At 47.5% G+C, this 22,245-nt stretch overlaps 1 protein-coding gene across 6 annotated transcripts in view; it reads left to right on the top strand.

Annotated features, from left to right (window-relative positions):
* CUX1 (cut like homeobox 1) overlaps positions 1-22,245 on the top strand; it is a 470,900-nt gene that overhangs the window by 244,494 nt on the left and 204,161 nt on the right. For all 6 annotated transcript variants that reach the window (XM_030932800.1, XM_030932799.1, XM_030932798.1 and 3 more), the window contains exon 4: positions 15,263-15,341. In XM_030932800.1, coding sequence (XP_030788660.1) covers positions 15,263-15,341 — 79 coding nt within the window. The remainder of the gene's footprint in view (positions 1-15,262; positions 15,342-22,245) is intronic.

The following is a 22,245-nucleotide window of genomic DNA, read 5'->3' as shown; positions in this document are numbered from 1 at the left end:
AATAATTCAAGACCAGCCTGGACAATATGAGATCTCATCTCTCCAAGAAAAAAGTTAAAGATTAGTCAAGCATGGTGGCTCATTCCTGTAGTCTCAGTTACTCAGGAGGCTGTGGCAGGAGGATCACTTCAGCCTGGGCGTTGGAGGTTGCAACGAGCTGAGGTTGTGACACTGCACTCCAACCTGGGTGACAGAGTGAGACCCTGTCTCCAAAAAAAAAAAAAACCAGCTGGAATTTTGATAGGCATTACCTTGAATGTGTAAATCAACTTGGTGACTATTGCCATCTTAAAAATATTAAGTCTTCCAATCCATAAGCATTGGCCATCTTTCCATTTAGTTTAGTGTCTTTCAGCAGTGTTTTATGGTTTTTAGAGCACAAGTTTCGTATTTCTTTTGCCAAATTTATTCCTAAGTATTTTATGCTTTTTGTGATGCTATTATAAATGGATTTTTTTTTTTACTTTCACTTTCAGATCATTTATTGCAAACATATAGAAAGACAAACAATTTTTTTTACAGGGATACTTTGTTGCATTGAGCTTCACTTTTTTATGCTTTGAAGATAATTGTGTTTTTTCACAAATTGAAGTCTGTGGCAACCCTGAGTCAAACAAGTGTGTCAGCATTATTTTCCCAACTGCAGGTGCTCACTTCATTTCTCTTTGTCACATTTTGGTAATTCCCACAGTATTTCCAATTATTCACTATTATTATATCAGATATGGTGATCTGCAGTCAGGGAGCTTTGATATTACTATCGTAATTGTTTGGGGACACCACAAACTGTGCCCCATATAAGATGGCAGACTTAATTGATAAATATTGTGTGTGTTCTGACTATTCCACCAACCAGCTGTTTCCCATCTCTTCCTGTCTTTGGGTTTCCCTATTTCTTGAGACACAACAGTATTGAAATTAGTTGAATTAATAATCCTACAACGGCCTGTTTAATCAAATGAAAGGAACAGTCACATGTCTCTCACTTTAAGTTACAAGCTAGGAATGATTAAGCTCAGTGAGAAAGGCATGTTGGAAGCTGAGGTAGGTTAAAAACTAGACTTCTTGCACCAGTTAGCCCAGTCATTAGTGCAAAGGACAAGTTCATGAAGAAAATGAAAAGTGCCGCTCCAATGAACACATGAATGATAAGAAAGCCTTATTTCTGTTAGGGAGAAAATTTTGGTGGCTGGATAGACAATCAAACCAGCCACAACATTCTCTTAAGCCAAAGTCTAATTCTTTTAATTGAGTCTTAATTCTCTCAAGCCAAGGCCCTGAGTCTTCAATTCTGTGAAGGCTGACAGAGGTGGGGAAGCTACAGAAGAAAAGTTGGAAGTTAGCAGAGGTTGGTTCATGATGATTAAGGAAATAATTCATCTCCATAATACAAAAGTGCAAAGTAAAGCAGCAAATGCTTTGGTGGAAGCTGCAGCAAGTTATCCAGAAGATCTAGCTAAGATAATCAGTGAAGATGATGGCGCTACACAACAGATTTTCAATGTAGGTAAAATAGCCTTCTCTTGAAAGAAGATATAATCTAGGACTTGCATAGCTAAAGAGAAGTCAGTGTCTTTTCTTCAAAGCTTCCAAATGCAAGCCAACTCTCGTTAGGAGATAATGCAGCTGGTGACTTGAAGTTGAAGCCATTGCTCATTTACCATTTGGAAAAATCCTACAGCCCTTCAGAATTAAGCTATACCTACTCTGCCTATACTAGAAATGGAATAATAAAGCCTGGATCACAGCATCTGTTTACAGCATGGTTTACTGAATATTTTAAGCCCACTGTTGAGACCTACTGCCCAGAAGAAGAAAAGGTTCTTTTCTTTTCTGAGACGGAGTCTAGCTCTTGTCGCCCAGGCTGGAGTGCAATGGCACAACCTTGGCACACTGCAACCTCTGCTTCCCAAATTCAAGTGATTCTCCTGTCTCAGCCTCCTGAGTAGCTGGGATTACAGGCTCCCATCACTATGCCCGGCTAATTTTTGCATTTTTAGTAGAGACGGGGTTTCACTATGTTGGCCAGGCTGGTATCGAACTCCTGACCTCATGATCCGCCCCCCCCCTCAGCCTCCTAAAATACTGGAATTACGGACATGAGCCACCGCACCCAGCTGATAAAAAGATTCCTTTTTTTTTTTTTTTCTGTCACCCAGGCTGGAGTCTAGTGGTGCAATCTCCTCTCACTGCAACCTCTGCCTCCTGGGTTCAAGTGATTCTCCTGCCCAGCCTCGCGAGTAGCTAGGATTGCAGGCGCTTGCCACCATGCCCGACTAATTTTTTGTATTTTTAGTAGAGATGGGGTTTCACCGTGTTAGCCAGGATGGTCTTGATCTCCTGACCTTGTGATCCATCCGTCGCAGCTTCCGAAAGTGCTGGGATTACAGGCATGAGCCACCGTGCCCAGCCAAAAGTTTCTTTTCAAAATATGACTGCTCATTGACAGTGCACCTAGTCAACAAGAGCTCTGATGGAGATGTACAAGATGAGTGTTGTTTTCATGCCTGCTAACACAACCTGCATTCTACAGCACATGGATCAGGGAGTAATTTTGACATTCAAGTCTTATTTTTTAAGAAATACATTTTGTAAGGCTACAGCTGCCATAGATGGTGATTCCTCTGATAGATCTAGGCAAATTAAGTAGAAATTCTTTCCTTCTGGAAAGGAGTCACCATTTTAGATTCCATGAAGAACATTTGTGATTCATGGGAGGGGGTTGAAATAGCAACATGAACAGGAGTTTGGAAGAAATGGATTCCAACCCTCATGGATGACTTTGAGGGGTTCAGGGCTTCAGTGGAGGAGGGAACTGCAGATGCGGTGGAAATAGCAAGAGAACTAGAATTAGAAATGGAGCCTGAAGATGTGACTGAATTGCTGCAACCTCATGATCAAACTTGAATGGATGAGGGGCTGCTTCTTATGATGAGCAAAGAAAGTGGTTTCTTGAGATGGAAACTACTCTTGGTGAAGATGCTGTGAATATTGTTGAAATGACAACAAAGGATTTAGAATATTCCATAAACTGAGTTGATAAAGCAGTGGCTGGGTTTGAGAGGATCAACTCACATTTTTTAAGAAGTTCTGTGGGTAAAAATCTATCAAACAGCATTGCATGATACAGAGAAATCTTGTGTTAATGAAAGAGTCAATCAGCATAGCCAGTTTCACTGTTTTCTTATTTTAAGAAATTGCCACAGTCACCCCAGCCTTCAGTAACCACAACGCTGATCAGTCTAGCAGCCATCAACACCAAGGCAAGACTCTCCATCAGCAAAAACATCACAACTCTCTGAAAGCTCAGATAATCGTTAGCATGTTTTGGCAATAAAGTATTTTTTAATTAACATATGTACATTTTTTGAGACATAGAGCTATTACATACTTAATAGACAATGATATAAACATAACTTTTATATTCACTGGAAAACCCAACAAATTATGCAACTTGCTTAATTACAATATTCGCTCTTTTTGTCATATTTGCCTTTTTTTTTTTCTATTTTTGAGGCACTCTCACTCTGTCACTCAGGCTGGAGTACAGTGGCACAATCTCGGCTCACTGCAACCTCCACCTTATGGGTTCAAGCGATTCTCATGCCTCAGCCTCCTGAGTAGCTGGAATTACAGGCATGTACCACTATACCTGGCTAATTTTTTTTTTTTTTCATACTTTTAGTAGAGACAGGGTTTCACGATCGTGGCCAGGCTGGTCTCAAACTCCTGACCTCAGGTGATCCACCTTCCTCAGCCTCCCAGAGTGCTGGGATTACAAGCGTGAGCCACCGCACCTGGTCTGTTTTTACTTTCTTATGGTGGTCTGGAACCAAACCTGCGTTATCTTCAAGGTACGCCCATATATTGATCTTGCATTGTGCAGTCTTGCTGAATGTGTATGTTTTTATACCTTTACAATTTTTTTTATTGTACACATATATTATCTACTCACAACAATGGTGATGTAAAAATCTCAGGTAGGCATTTATTCCCTAGGAAGCCTGCCCCCCACACCCCCACCGGGATTTACTGGAGGGAGGTAGGGTAGGGGAGCATTACCCCATCTTAAGCTTTTTGGGAGCCGCAGTAGGAATCTCTGTCTCCCATAGGCTGGGATAGAACACCACCTAGCACATCTTAGCCTCCTTAAACAACTTTATTGACAGAATGAAGGAAGAAGTGAAGCAGGGGTGAGCAAGCAACCAGCACCTCCTTCCTCTGAAGAGCCTGCTGCCGGCAGGTTTCCCTGTTGTCTAAGCCGTGATCTGCCGTACTGGAGCATTTACTTGCTCATTCTGGTTTTGCACTGTGGGGAGAGAGAAGACAGCTAATCTTTCTTCCCCAAGACAGCCTTTCAGATAGATGTTGACAGCCAGAATGGCAGATGAACTTGGAAGGGCTTCGTAAACTCAAGGAGAATAGAAATGCTTGTTGCTTTTTTTATCATCTTGGCTTTTAATCTTGTGCTATCCCCTGCCACAAATCTCCTCTATGGATCCCACATCCTTTCTCCAAACCAGCGGCTTCTTCGGGGCCTCTCTAGTTTTCCTCTTAGAAACTTTACTAAGTGGGGCCAGGCGCGGTGGCTCACACCTGTAATCCCAGCACTTTGGGAAGCCAAGGCAGGTGGATCACTTGAGGTCAGGGGTTCGAGACTAGCCTGGCCAACATGGTGAAACCTCGTCCAATAAAAATATAAAAATTAGCCGGGCGTGGTGGCGGGTGCCTGTAATCCCAGCTACTCAGGAGGCCGAGGCAGGAGAATCACTTGAACCCAGGAGGTGGAGGTTGCAGTGAGCTGAGATCATGCCACCTCACTCCAGCCTGAGTGACAGTGAGACTTCATCTCAAAAAAAAAAAATTAAAACCCTCAAGCTTTGGCCTGCATAGGTGTCTCTTTCGGACAGCACCCGGGTCAGTCTTAGCTGACTTCTAGCGTTTCATGTGGCCCTTCAAACCATGCTTTGCTGTTGAAAACATTCTACAGCCAGACTTCGAGTGAGACAAAACTACCCTATCATATCCCTGCAGCTTTGTTGATTTTTATTGGCCTATAGTCCGACAGAGCTCATCGATCTGAAAATTCTTTTAATGGCCTGTGTTTATTTCTGAATCATTAGCTTGTAAACTCCCAGGGTATACAGGCTAGTGGATTGTTCTTGAATATGCCATTGTCACTGTGGTCTTAAATGTTGCTTAGGGGCCGGACGCAGTGGTTCACACCTGGAATCCTAGCACTTTGGGAGGCCGAGACGGGCGGATCATGGGGTCAGGAGATTGAGACCATCCTGGCTAACATGGTGAAACCCTGACTCTACTAAAAAAATACAAAAAAATTAGCCGGGTATGGTGGCGGGCACTTGTAGTCCCAGCTACTCGAGAGGCTGAGGCAGGAGAATGGTGTGAACCCGGGAGGCGGAGCTTGCAGTGAGCCAAGATCGTGCCACTGCACTCCAGCCTAGGCAACAGAGCAAGACTCCATCTCAAAAAAAAAAAATATGTTGCTTAGGGTCCTGGTTCTCCAGGACTTTCCACATCTTGGCTTCCTGCTTGGTTTTATCATGACAGGGAATAACCTATGGTGTGGTCGAAAGAAAGGTGCTGACTTTGGATTTATTATCGAAGGTTATGATGTTGACCCAGTTCCTATCCAGACATTGTCCAGTGTCAGATACTTGATGTAGGAGGTTCCCACAACAGCTCAACAAGGAGGGAGTTACTACCCTCACTTAATAGACAAAGAGACCAAGGCTTCAGTGTGTGTGTGTGTGTGTGTGTGTGTGTGTGTGTGTGTGTGTGTGTGTATGTGTGTGTGTGTATATACGGTTTTTTTTTTTTTGAGACGGAGTCTCACTTTGTTGCCCAGGCTGGAGTGCAGTGGCATGGTGTCTTGGGTCACTGCAACCTCCGCCTTCTGGGTTCAAGCAATTCTCCTGCCTCAGCCTCCCGAGTAGCTGGGACTACAGGTGCCCACCGCCACACCTGTCTAATTTTTTTGTATTTTTTTAGTAAAGTCAGGGTTTCACCATGTTAGCCAGGATGGTCTCAATCTCCTGACCTCATGATCTGCCCGCCTTGGCCTCCCAAAGTGCTGGGATTCCAGGCGTGAGCCACCGTGCCCAGCCAAAGACTTCAGCATTTAAGTAACGTGCCTCCCAGTCACCCAGCCAGTGTGTGCCGGAACTAGGATTCAAACCGAAGTCTGTCTTTCCATCAAATCACATGCTCTTTCCATTGACCATGTGGCCCCCAGCCCCAGTGTGCAATGCTGGATGTTATCATATCCCTAGGAGGGGCCAGGGGCCAGGTTCCAAGTAACTTGGTGGGTTTCTGCATCTGAGAAGTGAAGCTGGTGAGACAGCAGTTCCTTCACTGTTTTCCAAGGGCTGCCACTGCTTTGATCTGCACAGCAACCAAGATGTATCGCCCCACTTCGCAGATGAAAAAACTGAGGCCCAGATAGGTTAATTCAATGGCACAGGCAGAGCACCTGTTTTATGTTGGAGCTGGAAATCAAACCCTGGTGTGCCAACAGCATGCCCAGGCTCTTGGCTGTATGTGGCGTAGACTTGCCTACCACACAGGCATGGCCAGGCCCCTGTGGTACAGTGGAGAGATGAGCCTTTTTTATTTCAAAATACACAGCACTTCTTGGCCAGGCACAGTGGCTCATGCCTGTAATCCCAGCACTTCAGGAGGCTGAGGCGGGTAGATCACTTGAGCTCAGGAGTGAGCCACTATGCCTGGCACTGTATGTTACTCTCTTAGAGATACGGCCAGCTCTTGAGATCTGTAACCATCAGCTTTTACTAGATTATGCTGCAGTAACAAACAAACTGCTACAAATCTCAGTGGCCTGTGGCAACCAAAGATCATTTCTTGTTCATATGTCATGTTGGCTGGGGGTTAGCTGTGACTGTGCCCCAGCCCTGTGGGTGGTCCTCATTCTAGGATCTCAGTAGAGGAAGCAGGTCCTATAAGGTCCTCGCAGCAGAGGGAGGGAGCACACAGGCTCTTAGATCTTAACGCTCAGATAAGACACCATCACTTAGATACCATTGGCTAAAGCATTTCATGTGGCCACACCTGACATCACTGGGGAGGAAAGCACCCAGGGGGAAGTTGCTGTTACACCACAAATCACGTGGCAGTGGGCAGAGATGTGTGACGCCTCCTCCAGGGAGCCTGGATGGTAGTTGGGAGCGGCAGCAGCATATTCTGTGTGACTCTGGGAACCCACAGCACAGCCCCGCTGTCACTCGCGTGGTTGGGCACTTTCTCACCCCTTCCATAGCTCAGAGATCTGGTGGATTTCTATGAACTCGTTTTCCAAACCTAGTTTTTATACTGTCATAATCAGGTACTGATTGAGAGCTAGATTAAAATACCTTCCTATGGACATTTGTCTTTATTTTATTTTATTTGAGACAGGGTCTCACTGTCACCCAGGCTGGAGTGCAGTGGTGCAATCATAGCTCATTGGAGCCTTGACCTCCTGGGCCCAAGGGATCCTCCCAAGGAGCTGGGACCACAGGTATGCACCACCACACCCACCCAGCTAATTTTTTTTTTTTTTTTGTAGAGACAGGATCTTGCTATGTTGCCCAGGTTGATCTTGAACTCCTACACTCAACGATCCTCCCACCTCGGCCTCCCAAATTGCTGGGATTATATAGGCATGAGCCATTGCACCTACACATTTGTCTTCAAATGTAACACTTAGCCGGGCACGGTGGCTCATGCCTGTAATCCCGGCACTTTGGGAGGCCGAGGCTGGTGGATCACTTGAAGTCAGGAGTTCGAGACCAGCCTGGCCAACATGGTGAGAACTGTCTACTAAAAATACAAAAATTAGCTGGTCATGGTGGCAGGTGCCTGTAATCCCAGCTACTCAGGAGGCTGAGGCAGGAGAATCGCTTGAACCCAGGAGGGGAGGTTGCAGTGAGCCGAGATCATGCCATTGCCACTCCAGCCTGGGTGACAGAGCGAGACTCCTTCTCAAAATAAATAAATAAATTAAGTAAGTAAGTAAGTAAATGTAACACTACATTTAAAAAAAAAAAAAAAAACTCAACCTTATGAAAGTGATGCTGCTGAAAACATAACCGTGGAATCCAGTAGCAGCCATTAGGGCAGATGTGCGGGTTACCGCAGGAAGACAGCTGGAGAGCGCTGTTGGGTGTGTACAGTAGAGAAAGACACCTCCCAGGAGCTACTACCAGCCAAGTGACTGTCATCATCTCACAGCACACAAAACAAATGCTTACTACACAGATAACTCTTTACATATTAAGCATTTATTTTTCTTTCTTTCTTTCTTTTTTTTTTTTTTTTTTTTTTGAGACAGAGTCTTACTCTGTCGCCCAGGCTGGAGTGCAATGGCGCGATCTCGGCTCACTGCAACCTCCTCCTCCCAGGTTCAAGCAATTCTCATGCCTCAGCCTTCTGAGAAGCTGGGATTACAGGTGCCTGCCACCACACCCAGCTAATTTTTTTAGTTTTAGTAGAGACAGGGTTTCACCATGTTGGCCAGGCTGATCTCGAACCCCTGACCTCAAGTGATCCACCCACCTTGGCCTCCCAAAGTGCTGGGGTTACAGGCGTGAGCCACCATGCCCAGTCAAGAACTCTTTACATATTGAGCATTTTCATAAATTTTTATACCTGGGTTCCTGAACCGTTGGGTCACATCTGCAGACCATGCAATTGGCCATTGCAGAAGATATTAAAAGCATATTAAACACCCGCTGTGTGCCCGTGCTCGGGAGGAAAGACAGTTGATGCTACAGCTTAGTTTTCCAGGAATTCAGGATCCCTGAATCAGGCAGCCTTATCTGTCATCCTAAAACTCCAGGACAGCCCCAGGTGGTGGTGGGAGTGGCCATGGCTGGGAGATGGATCTGCTCTGAACCTGGGGATCAGGGTAGCATTCCTGGGAGGCGCCTTCCAGGCGGAGGGGAAATTGCTCATGTGTTCTGGGAATTGGGAGTGACTGGGTGTGGCAGGAGTGTGAGGCATGGCAGGAGGTGAGCCTGAAAAAGAGGCTGATCCCTCAGAGCAGGACAGGTTTTACCCAAGGCCGCAGGCCAGTGTCTAACCGTCTCTAGATCCTTCTCAGTTTAGCTTCTTCTAAATGGTTTTGTGTCTGTGTGAGAGTGTGTGTGAAATGGGGTTTTGTTATGTTGCCCAGGTTGGTCTTGAACTCCTGGGCTCAAGCGATCCTCCCACCTTGGCCTCCCAAAGTGCCGGGATTACAGGCATGAGCAACGGTGCTGGCTTTAAATGGTTTTAAGGGCATGGTACCTACCTCAAGCTAACATGCACGCAGGCACAGCGAGCTGGAACCCTAGCCTAGGATCCTCTCTTCAGCAATCCTTGCCTTAAGACCTTGCCTCAGACGTTTGCTCATTCAGATCCCTCCCCTTCTCAGAGGCAGCTGTGTTACCAAGCCCTGGCTTGCACCTCCAAGGCACGCAATGGACAGGCTGGGCTTCCTGCAGGATGGCCGCGAGGGGATGGGGGGCCAGCATGAGCATGAAGATGAGCAGGATATTGTCCGTTCCTCCCTCCCTCCCACAGGTACTCTTCCTGGCCAGTAGTCATGTGGACACCTGGGGGGAAGCTGTCGTGTGTGGCAGTCACTGTGTTGTGTCTGGTACTGGGGCCCTGGCCAGGGTAGGTCAGTGACTTGTCCAACCCCAGGAGGCCGCTGCTGTCTCCTCCTCGAGCAGATGAGGTGGGGCTGGCATTCAAAGCCCTGGCTCCCTCCCTCCCTCCAGACTCAGAGCAGCCCAGGAACCCAGCTCCAGGTCTGGAGGAAGTTGTGTGTGCCTTGGGTCTCGCAGCATAGATGGGTTTTGAGTAGACGGAGAGGCTAGCAAAGGGTGTTTCGAGTAAGCAAAGCACGGAACAAGGAGGTCACCGGCTGCAGCAGGGAAGTCACATGAAGGGACAACCCGCCGCTGACTGGGTGAGCTGCAGAGGGAGGATGGACCGAACTCCAACTTCAGGGTCATTCTGGTTTTTATTTTAAGACAGGGTCTCGCTTGGTCATCCAGGCTGCAGTGCAGTGGCTCAATCATAGCTCACTCCAGCCTTGAACCCCTGGGCCCAAGTGATCCTCCCACCTCAGCCTCCAAGTAGCTGGGACTGCAGGCGTGTACCACCGTGCCTGGCTAATTTGTATTCTTTCGTAGAGATAGAGTCTCACTCTGCTGCCCAAGCTGGTCTTGAACTCCTAGGCTCAAGCCCTCCTCCCACCTCGGTTTCCCAAAGTGCTGGGATTACAGGTGATTGCCACCGTGCCCAGCTAATTTTTATTTTTGGTAGAGATAGGGTCTCACTCTGCTGCCCAGGCTGGTCTTGAACTTCTGCCTCCATTTTCTAAATTGTTGGGATTACAGGCATGAGCCACCGCGCCCAGCCTTGAGGCCCATTCTTGTCTATGCGGCTGAGGGGACTTCATCATTTAGAAAAGGATCTTTTAAGTAGTCTCTTTTAAGAAACCTCATGGTCTGTTTGCATACTGAATTAATTAAACTCATCAGCCTGACCGTGTTCCTCAGGACTGGGCTGGAATTTCTCTGTGTTAGTGGAGGAGGGCATGCAGAGAGGACTGAGAGTCATGGTCCCTGTGATACAGCTCTGATGAGTGGAGGAACACTAGGGTTTTTGGTTTTTATGCCGGTTTAGATAAAACGACACTGACACTCATGGAGTGGTTGGGTTTTTTGTTTTGTTCTGAGATGGAGTCTCGCTCTGTCACGAGGCTGGAGTGCAGTGGCGTGATCTCGGCTCACTGCAACCTCCGCCTCCTGGGTTCAAGCAATTCTCCTGCCTCAGCCTCCTGAGTAGCTGGCATTACAGGCACCCGCCACCATGCCCGGCTAATTTTTGTATTTTTAGGAGAGACAGGGTTTCACCATGTTGGCCAGGCTGGTCTACATCTCCTGACCTCGTGATCCACCCGCCTTGGCCTCCCAAAGTGCTGGGATTACAGGTGTGAGCCACCGCTCCCGGGTCAGTGGAGTGGTTTTAAAACCCCGGTGTCCATGGGGCTGGTTCCTTCTGCTTGCTGTAGGGGAGAATCTGCTGTGTCCCTGTTCCAGCTTCTGGTGGTTTCCTGGTCATCTTCCTCTTATAGATCATCAACCCAGTCTCTCCTTCATCTCCCTGTGACATCCTACCTGTCTACGTGTCTATCTCTGTGTCTAGTTTCTCCTCCTTATTGGATCCTATTGGACGAGGGCCCCGGCTAATGACCTTGCCTTACCTTGATCACCTGCAGAGACCCTAGCTCCAAATAAGGTCACCTTCACAGGTATTGGGGGTCAGGACTTCATCATCTTTCGAGAGACACAGTTCAGCCCGTTACAGCCCTGAAGTGTGCCATGTAAATTACCAAACCCCACATCCCCGGGAATAACCCAAACAGGAGATGGGAGGACAGAGTTCAGGATACTTCCAGATCCCAGCCCTTGCTTCCAGGAGACACAGCCACCCAGTACCCTCAGTCGGAATACCTGGGAAGTGAGGGGCCCTCCCTAGGCAGGTCCTAAGCCAGAAAGAGAAGCCTCTGTGTGGCCATCAAGCGGTACGGACAGCAGCCAGGGCGTCTGCCCAGCTTTCTGGACAGACTCTGCTACCCACCTGCCTCTCTTAGAACTGAGCCCCAGGGAGTGTTCCAATTCATCCGGAGAAGCAACTCTAAATCCATTGCTTACTCCAGATATCTATAATATGCGGGCTTAGGTACAGTTGAAACAGTGCCATTTAGACAGTTCCCAAAATTTGTAATAGATATTGAGAAAGGTACATGATACGACAGGAAAAGAAAGCACAATGCACAATCTTACGTATAGGCTGATTTCAAGTACGTACGTTTTAAGCAGCTTTAAGCAGCTTGATTGAGATATAATTCACATACCATATAATTCACCCATTTAAAGTCTGGAGTTCATTGACTTTTAGGATATTCACAAAGTTGTACAGCTCTCACCACAGACAATTGTAAAACATTTTCATCACCCCAAAAGGAAATCCCACACCCGTCAGTTGGCATCCACCAGCCCCTCCTTCCCATCACCCCCAGTCCAAGACCACTCTAATGTATCATACATCTCTCTCTTGTTTGTCTGTGTGTCTGCATTTCATGTAACTCTTTTTTTTTGAGACAGAGTCTTGTTCTGTCACCAGACTGGACTGCAGTGGTGCCATCTCAGCTCACTGCAACCTCCACCTCCCGGGTACAATCGAAGCAATTCTCCTGCCTCAGCCTCCTGAGTAGCTGGGATTACAGGTGCACACCACCATGTCCGGCTAATTTTTGTATTTTAAGTAGAGATGGAGTTTCATCACCTTGGCCACGCTGGTCTCAAACTCTTGACCACGTGATCCGTCCGCCTTGGCCTCACAAAGTGCTGGGATTACAGGCGTGAGCCACTGTGCCTGACTGCAACTCTTTTTTTATATATATATATAATTAGAAAAATATATTAGAAATAAAGACCTGACAGTTTGACTCCTGCCTGTGAGTGGCGGATTTTAATTATACTTTTAAGTTTTTTCTGTATTTTTGATATTTTTCTGATCACACAATGAGCATGAGTTGCTAATAATGGGGGAGGGGGTTATTTTAAAAACAAAGGGCGGTCTTGTAAGCAAGGCATGGTGGCTCATATCTGTAACCTCTCCTGACCCCCGAGGTCAGGAGTTCAAGACCAGCCTGGCCAACATGACAAAACCCCGTCTCCACTAAAAATACAAAAAATATTAGCTGGGCGTGGTAGCGCACTCCTGTAGTCTCAGCTACTTGGGAAGCTGAGGCAGGAGAATCGTTTGAACCCGGGAGGCAGAGGCTGCAGTGAGCTGAGATTGCGCCACTGCACTCCAGCCTCGGCAACAGAGCGAGCCTCCGTCTCAAACAAAAAGTCCTTGTAGATTGTTCGGAAACTCTACTTAACACCAAATTCCCAACCTTGTTTTTGTTTTTGTTTTTGTTTTTGTTTGAGACAGGGTCTCACTGTGTTGCCCAGGCTGGAGTGCAGTTGTATGAACACAGCTCACTGCAGCCTCAAACTCCTAGGCTCAGGCAGTCCTCCCACCTCAGCCTCCCAAGTAGCTGGTATTACAGGTGCATTTCCACCCTGCCCAGCTAATTTTTTTTGTTTTTTGTAAAATTTTTATTTTTAAATTTTAATTTGTAGATATCTCATTATTTTGCCCAGGCTGGTCTTGAACTCCTGGGCTCAAGCCATGTTCCTGTGCCTGGCTCCCAAAGTGCTGTGATTACAGGCGTGAGCCGCCACATCTGTCCAGAATCATAGCCTTCTATTATCGGGTTGAGGGGGGTCGAAATGTGTCTGAGTTCCAAAGAATTGACTTCAAATTTGAATCTTGGTGCACAGCTTGTTAGAAGGTGGAAATGCTTGCATTGCACTAGGCTGCTATGCGTTCAGTTTTCTAGGCCCAACTCCCACTAGCCATCGTCCCCCAGTTCTGAGCACCCCACATCCTTAATCAGGAGACCTCTTTCAGCTCTTAACAAACTGCCCGGTGGCTCAGGTGAGAGGCCCTATAATTAAACCACATCCTTTGCCTCTGTAATAACATCGGAGACAGCATAGTTCTAGGAGGGGACAGACGGAATATATAATTTCCTGTCCTTTGCCTGAGCCAGTATGACATTGGTACATGTGCAATCTTGCATGTTTCGGCTGTAAAATGCAATCTGTTGTCTCAGCAAGTGTGTAGGTAAGCTGAATATTCTACCAGGTTGGTCCAACCACGGCAGGCTCTTTGCATATGCGTCCAGCATAGTTGATGAACAGACGTCTACACTAGGGGAAACTGGCTCAGCTAGTCAGCTCACAAAACAAACCAATCCTGGCCACTGTAGCGAAACCTCGCCAGTTGCCTAATCTGGAATCCCGGGCACCATCCTCGATTCGCCTTGTTCTTCTGGGCCTCACGTCAACTGTGTGTGTCTCTGATCTCTCCATCCGCCCTCTCCTCCTCCTCAACACCCCCAACCACTGCCCAGCGCATCTCACTCGGATGAAGGCAGTGACGTCCGACGGGTCTCTTCCTCCCTGCCCCCTCCTGTGCTCTTTCCACCCTGACCACTGCCCAGATGATGAGGGTCTCCCTGCACCATGTACCCTTGTGCCCCTCAAAATCTCACCCCACTTGCTTGTCCAGCTGCATCACCCACAGCTCCCGCATATGTATCCATGTTCCCACCCGGCAGACTCTCGCAGGTCCCCTGTGCCCCATGGTGTGTTGTAGCAGTGTTGGTGGACTCTTAATCTGGAATGGAGCACAAGCTGACATGCAAATAAGTGTTTTAAAACAAAACACACAGGCCAGATGCGGTGGCTCACGCCTGTAATCCCAGCAACTTTGGGAGGCTGAGGCGGGCAGATCACCTGAGGTCAGGAGTTGAAGACCAGCCTGGCCAACATGATGAAACCTCATATTTACTCAAAATACAAAACTTAGCCGGGCATGGTGGTGGGCACCTGTAATTCCAGCTACTTAGGAGGCTGAGGCACGAGAATTGCTTGAACCTGGCAGCCAAATGTTGCAGTGAGCTGAGATCGTGCCACTGCACTCTAGCCTGGGTGACACAGCAAGACTCTGTTTCAAAAAAAAAAAAATTTTTTTTATGAAATTCTTGCTCCCGGGATTTGAATGTGTTCGTCCGTTTACATGCAGTGTCTTACCCGTCCACCTGGGTGAAATGCTTTTAAAGACTCTGCTCTAAAGTCACAACTTTACTGCCTGAAGTTCCGTTCTCCATGTCCCCAGGGATTTAATTACTTGTTCATTACATACCTTTTTCCCTCCTAGACCCTGAGCTCCTGGGGGTAGGAACTGTCTCTTCCTGCCCACCTCTGATCCTCAGCAGTGTCTAGCACATGGCCAGCTCTTAAGTCAGTACTTGGAGAAGAAAAAAGACCAGGAAGGGCGTGCCAGACCATTCTGTATGGAAGATCCACCCATTGTTCCCTGCTGTATAGTGAATGGCTCCATACTCTCAAATCTCTGCTCCTCCCTCGTTTACCTTTATGAACAGGGTCCTGTTGTGTTTGCAGGCATTTCCTCTAAGAGGTTGAAGCCCAGTTGTCAAGCATCTATGTGGAGGAATCAGACTTCCCCCTGCTAGGGGAATTCACTAGATGTGTAATGCGTTGTAAATTACCTCTTGACAAATGTTGAGCTCTTTGTTTTTCTTTTCTTTCTTTTCCTTCCCTTTCAGATTGATGCACTGAGTAAAAGAAGCAAGGAAGCTGAAGCAGCTTTCTTAAATGTCTACAAAAGATTGATTGACGTCCCAGGTAAGCCCTGGCACTAATGGCCCACCACTGGGGGGCGTTGTGTCTGGTGAGTCGGTGGGTTTTGGGCCCATTCTTCTTGGCTTTCCTAAGGAAAATAAATAGGCCATCAGTGGCAATTTCCCCCAAGAAACCAGGGAGTGCAGGACACATGAATTCTCCACAACCCAGACTTTGGGTACGAAAGGAAATTGGATGTACTTGTTGAAGTACTCATGTAATCTCTAGGGGATGACTTTGTAAAAGCAGAGACCCAAATCTCTGAGGCTACAGCATAAAACACTCCACATACTGCAGAGAAGATGCAAACCCGATGTGTGTGTGCTGTGCAGAAGTCCCTCGTACTTTAAGACTTTAGGAATGGCCCTACTAAGACACCTGGAGTGTCCCACTCCCCCTGCCAGGTCATCCAAGATCGGTGGCCTCTGGACAAGCCCTTCACTTAAGGGTTATGGGCAGAGGTAACTGATAATCCTTGCAGCTACAACCAAGTATATAAGTTGTTTCTTTTATTATTTTTTTCTAATTTTATATGTTTATTTTTGAGACAGAGTCTCGGTCTGTCGCCCAGGCTGGAGTGCAGTGGCGCAATCTCTGCTCACTGCAACCTGCAACCCCCGGGCTCAAGCGATCCTCCCACCTCAACCTCCCAAGTGGCTGGGAGGTGCGTGCCACCACACTCAGCTAATGTTTGTGTTTTTTGTACAGATAAGGTCTCACTGTATTGCCCAGGCTGGTCTCGAACTCTGGGCTCAAGCAGTCCTCCCACCTCAGCCTCCTAAAGTGCTATGAGGTTATAGGCAGGAGCCACCACACCCGGCCCTGTTTCTTCTTTTAGAGGGATTGAAAAATTAAAATTTAAATAATGTTTGTGAGGCATTCTGAGAAGTGATGGCTTCTGATTATTTATTCTGGAAAAGTCAGAAGGCATGTAGAGTGCCTTGAACTCTCTGGTCCTGTTTGCGGGTCCTCAATTGCCTTAGAATCTCCAGTAAGGTGATGGACATAACCATGTGGGGCCCAGCTCAGCTCTGGAGAGACGCTTATCAGAAAATTAGGAAAGTCACTTGTTGCCTTTCTCCACCAAGCAAGGAATTGGAATTACCACCACCCTCCCCTCCCCACCCATTACAGTTGCGCACTTGCCCTTGTTAGCAATTCTCTGAATATCATTGACGGCATTAGAGCTACATTAACAGAGCGAGGCAGACTCAGGTCTCCTTTGTACCTGTACTTGTGTTCTAATTCAGGTCCACCACGGGCTTTGCTGTCCCCTCTTGGAGCTGGGATTAATAGGGGTCACATCAAACACTTCGGACAGGGAGTTGGGAGACCCAGATTCTCCTTCCCTGGATGACATTCCTTTTCCTCTCTGAACTTCAGTGTTCTCATCTGTAAAATGGAACAGGGTCAGGGAACAGCCTAACCATAGAGAATGGTTTGCTTTGTTCTAAACTTTTGCTGTCTTGGGAGCTTATCTAGTTATTAGTTCCAAATTCTAGCCTTTTGGTTTTCTGTGAGAGTTTGTATCTGACTAGGAGTTCCCTGAAGAACCTGACTGAGCCTCACGAGGAGGCTCCTTCACAGTAAAATGGATCAGTGTTACCGCTGGAGGGTGTCCAGGTTCTTGGTGTTTTGAGCAATGCGCAAAGCATTGACAAAATGCGCAAAGCAAGGAAAGAATGAAGCAACAAAAGCAGATACTTACTGAAAATGAAAGTACACTCCACAGGGTGGGAGTGGGCCGAGCAGCCGCTTAAGGGCCCAGTTACAGATTCTTCTCAGTCCAAATAACTTCTGGAGGTTTCCCATTGGCCAATTGGTGTTCACCCCATGTAAATGAAGTGCTGGCCCACAATCAGTCTGATCAGTTGCAGAAAGCAACCAACCAAAGGCTGAAGTGAAGTTACAAAGGTCACACTCGTGTGCAAACATCTTGATTGGTTGTGGAAAGTAACCAATCAGAGGCTAAAGTGAAGTTACAAAGTTGCACTTCTATGCAAACGAAAACTTGGCCCTGCAATCAGTCTGATTGGTTGCAACCAATCAGAGGCTGAAGTTACAAAGTTATACTTCTATGCAAACATCTGATTGGTTGCAGAAAGCAACCAATCAAAGGTACTTTCATTTCCCATCTGCAGGGCAGAAAAAATTGGGGTTTGCAAAGGAAGTAGCCAGTGGTCCTTTTGTTACTTAGGCATGAAAAGTGGGGGTTTTCCCTTCGATTTAGTTCTAGGAAGTCAGGGTGAATCGCCCTTTGGTTCCCTACCTGCAGACCCTATTCTTCTGCCTCAAGAGCACTGTCCCTTGGGCGTCAGCAGCCTGGTGGGTTGGGCATCAACAAGAATTTTCTTGTTGCGTAAGGTACATTTTCTTGTGCGTAAGGTAGTGGCTGAGAATTTTCTCTCTGGACTATATCATGTCCTTACTGACACAGGGATAAAGAATTTACAGAAAAAGCGTGACCTGGGCTTTGAGAAATTTCATTTTGTGTTTCGAAAGAGTTCATTCTCTGACTTTTTGTTGGTTCCTTGGGCTCAGGAAGGTTCTGCTCCATTCTATTCCCAGAAGTTCTTGCTACCACTTCTGGGAGCAGGATACCAGAAGGGAGTGTTTTCCAGCTGAGAACCTTGTCCAGTTGGTGACTTAGTTGAAAGAAGACTGGCTCACTTCATCTTTGCCAGAGACCCAAAGACTCTTTAGCAGCTGTTTTCTAAATAATACGTAATCTCTTTTCTTTCTTTCTTTCTTTCTTTTTTCTTTTTTCTGAGACAGAGTCCCGCTCTGTCACACAGGCTGGAGCGCAGTGGTGCAATCTTGGCTCACTGTAACCTCCACCTCCCAGGTTCAAGCAATTCTCCTGCCTCAGCCTCCCACATAGCTGTGATTACAGGTGCCCGTCACCACACCCAGCTAATTTTTGTACTTTAGTAGAGACGGGGTTTCGCCATGTTGGCCAGGCTGGTCTCGAGCTCCTGACCTCAGGTGATACGCCTGCCTCAGCCTCCCAAAGTGCTAGGATTATAGGTGTGAGCCACCGCGCCCCGCCTAGCTGCTGTTTTCTAAATAACCTGTAATCTCTTTTCCAAAAGTCAAATTTGCACCTCAGTTTTTCCCTAGTGAAATTTTCCAACTGGGCAGCCACTTTAAAGCATTGCTCGGTTTCTTTCTCTACAGTTACGTTCTGTGTGAATTTCCCGTAGAAAAAAAGACCGTTTTTCTCATCAACGTTTCCTCTTTACCTGAGCCGACCTTGTCCATGTACATGTGCAAATTTTATAGAATTTCAATCACAGCATAGGTATATATTCATATTCTGCCTTTCTCGCTTAATGTTATGATTCTTACTATTACCGTAAGCATTTTCCTATATTGGTGATATTCTTCACAATTTTTATTTCTGGCCAGAGAGTTGAAGTTTGCAGTTTAAATTGATGAATGGCGGGGGCAAAGAATGTTTGATGTTTTCTATAATACTAAAAGTCAATCAAAATACATCTACATTCCACATAGATCACTTTCACCCACCACCTCCCAGGTATTTCTTAACAAATGCTGTGATCTGCCAGATCTAACAAGTTACTCGCAAAGCAGGAATGGTGCTCGGAGCATTCTCCCTGTGTTTTGAAGTCTGATTATTGCTCAGATGCAATCATTCTGTGGCTGAGGCTTACAGGAAGGGCCCGGTCAATAGCGATGATGCATTTACTGACAGTCACTCAGTCTGGGGGAGTCAGGATGCCTTAACTGTCTGCATACTTCAGGCCTTAATCCAGTGGAACCCAGAAACATTAGTAGGGTGCAGTAAGTTCTGCTAGTTGCAAGAGACAGCAACTCACACTGTCACAGGAAAAAGGAGGAAGCCCTTGGGAATAATGCAACAGGCATTCCAGCTATGTGCCACACAGCCCTGCTCCTGGATCACAGAGAGAGCCGCCAAGCTGGCCCCAGGAGCAGCGGAGCCAGAGTCCCACCCAACCCAGGAGTGACAGGCACTTGACCAAACCAGCTCCCACCTGCTTCCCCTTTCTGAAGTTTTATTTATTTGTGCATTTCCTCGTTGCTTATCTCTGGGTCTCATTAGAGTGACAGCTCCGTGAGGATAGGGCTTTGTATTGTGGCTCTCTGCCCAGAGCCTGGCGTGCAGCAGGTGGGACATAGTGAATGACTGAAGGAGTCAATGGACCCAGATTCCCACCACTCTCACCAGGTCCTCAGCAGCAGAGTTCACCAAGGGTTGCATTGGTGACTCTTAGAGCTTTGTCCGTGGTCCAGGTCTCACTCCTGAGTGCCAGGCTGCATATCCAACTGCCGCCTGGACTTTCCCATTGGGATGACTGGTGGGCACCCACCCGATGTGTCCGGCAGAAGCCGTCTTTTTACTGCCTGCCTTCTTTTGGTGGGTAGCGTCACCTCCCACCTTGCTGCTCATGTGCTGAGCTTTTTGCTTTTCCTGAGACGGGGTCTCACTCTGTCACCCAGGCTGAAGTGTGATGGTGTGATCTCAGCACACTGCAACCTCTACCTTCTGGGTTCAAGCAGTTCTCATGCCTCAGCCTCCCAAGTAGCTGGGATTACAGACGTGCGCCACCACACCTGGCTAATTTTTGTATTTTTAGTAGAGATGAGGTTTCACCATGTTGGCCAGGCTGGTCTCAAACTCCTGACCTCAGATGATCCACCCGCCTCAGCCCCCGAAAGTGCTGGGATTACAGGCATGAGCCACCATGCCTGGCCTGTGTTCTGAGCATCTTGTCACCAACTCTGGACATCTGACCTCTAGGATGTGTCTCAATTCCTGCCACTTCCCTTCACCCCAACTCCTGCCCTACAGTCTGCAGTTCACATTGATGTGAGTCTAAGTGCTTCTAGGGCGGCCAGACTCTTCCTGGCTAATCGCCACCAACTCCTCTGGATTAACCTGTTGAGATGCCACTTCCTGACAGAGAGGCCTTCCTGGCCTGCCCAGCAGGTTTAGGGGACCCTTCCTGTGCACACACACACCCTGGCCTGGGACCCTGCCCTTCACTCCATTGTAATTCCTTGGTAACTGTTTGGCCAAGAGACTGGTTCAGTATAGTTTTGTTGCTAATTATTTCCTTTGTGTCCACCCCAATGCCTGCCATGTGGCAGAAACTCCATAAATATTGCTAAACGAATGCAGAAATTAATGAATCAAATTATTTCTTCAAAATGCTGAGTGTTTTTTTGGTCTCAGGCTCCTACTGTTCCCAGTGAATCACGCTTCTGAGGTTGAAGCTTCCCAGCGAGGGCGGGCACTGCAGAGCGCTAAGACAAGTCAATTGCAGGAGAACAGAATCTTTTATTGAGTTGTAGCAGTTTAATAGCTCTCTGAACTCTCATTTTACTTTCGTGTCACTCTATAAAGATTTACATGCCTGCATAGACATTTATACAGCACTTAGCAGTCGGGGTTGCCCAAACCAGCACATGCGCATCTGAGGCCTTCGGCTTTGGGGCGGGTCCTTTGTGGCTGGGATCTGTGTTTGGTTTACCAGAGGTCCCATCAGCGCCCCAAGCCCAGCACACAGGGTAGGATCTCCCTCCACCCCAGCTCATCCCCCACCATCCCCACCCGCCCACTTCTCCTTCGGTGTTCTGGCTCCTCCCTCTTCTTCATCTTCCACCTTCTGTAATTTCCTTCATATTAAAGACACTAAGGCCAGGTGTGGTGGTTCACGCCTGTAACCCCAGCACTTTGGGAGGTCCAAGCAGGCAGATCACCTGAGATCAGGACTTTGTGACCAGCCTGGCCAACATGGTGAAACCTCATCTCTACTAAAAAAATACAAGACATTAGCTGGGTGTGGTGGCAGGCACCTGTAATCCCAGCTACTTGGGAGGCTGAGGCAGGACAGTTGGTTGAACCCGGGAGGTGGAGGTTGCAGTGAGCCGAGATTGTACTACTGCACTCCAGCCTGGGTGACAAAGCAAAACTGTCTAAAAAATAAATTAAATTAAAAAAAAAATAAAGATGGCCGGGCGGGGTGGCTCACACCTGTAATCCCAGCACTTTGGGAGGCCGAGGCAGTCACATCACGAGGTCAGGAGTTCAAGACCATCCTGGCTAACACATTGAAAACCAATCTCTACTAAAAATACAAACAATTAGCCGGGCGAGGTGGCGGGCGCCTGTGGTCCCAGCTACTCGAGAGGTTGAGGCAGGAGAATGGTGTGAACCCAGGAGGCGGAGCTTGCAGTGAGCCGAGATCGCGCCACTGCACTCCAGCCTGGGAGACAGAGCGAGACACCATCTCAAAAAATAAAAATAAAGACACCAAATAAGCATTTAGCAATACAGTAGCATTGAACCATCATGGTCCTCATGTACCCTCTGAGCAGGTTTGATAGTTCAGACCTTGATGTTTCTGTTGTTTTCATTTGCCACCAGATTGTTTCTCATTCCTTAGTCAGTTTCGTGAGTATTATCAGACTCATCTCCCTGGGTATTACTCGAGTCAGTGCCTGAGACCCCAGAACCCCTCATCCCCCCACCATACCCCCGGGGCATCAAGAACCAGGCTGAGCCCCAGGGATATAATAGCCAGCTCAGTTCCTGCCCTCGGACTATAGAGCCTGTTGGGAATATGGGCATTAAAAAGTAATTGCAATTGGGTGCAGTGGCTCACACCTGCAATCCCAGCACTTTGGGAGGCTGAGGCAGCTGAATTACCTGAATTACTTGAGCCCAGGGGTTGAAGACCAGCCTAGGCAACACGGTAAAATCCCGTCTCTACAAAACATACAAAAATTAGCTGGGCATGGTGGCATATGCCTATAGTCCCAGCTGTTCAGGAGGCTGCAGTGGGAGGATCACCTGAGCCCAGGAGGTCAAGGCTGCAATGAGCTGAGATCGTGCCACTGCACTTCAGCCTGAGTGACAGAG

This window comes from Rhinopithecus roxellana, chromosome 6 (genome assembly GCF_007565055.1).
Source record: "Rhinopithecus roxellana isolate Shanxi Qingling chromosome 6, ASM756505v1, whole genome shotgun sequence".
Classification (NCBI taxonomy): Eukaryota; Metazoa; Chordata; class Mammalia; order Primates; family Cercopithecidae; genus Rhinopithecus; species Rhinopithecus roxellana.
The sequence above is the reverse complement of the archived record's forward strand: the minus strand, read 5'-3'. Positions and strand labels throughout refer to the sequence as shown.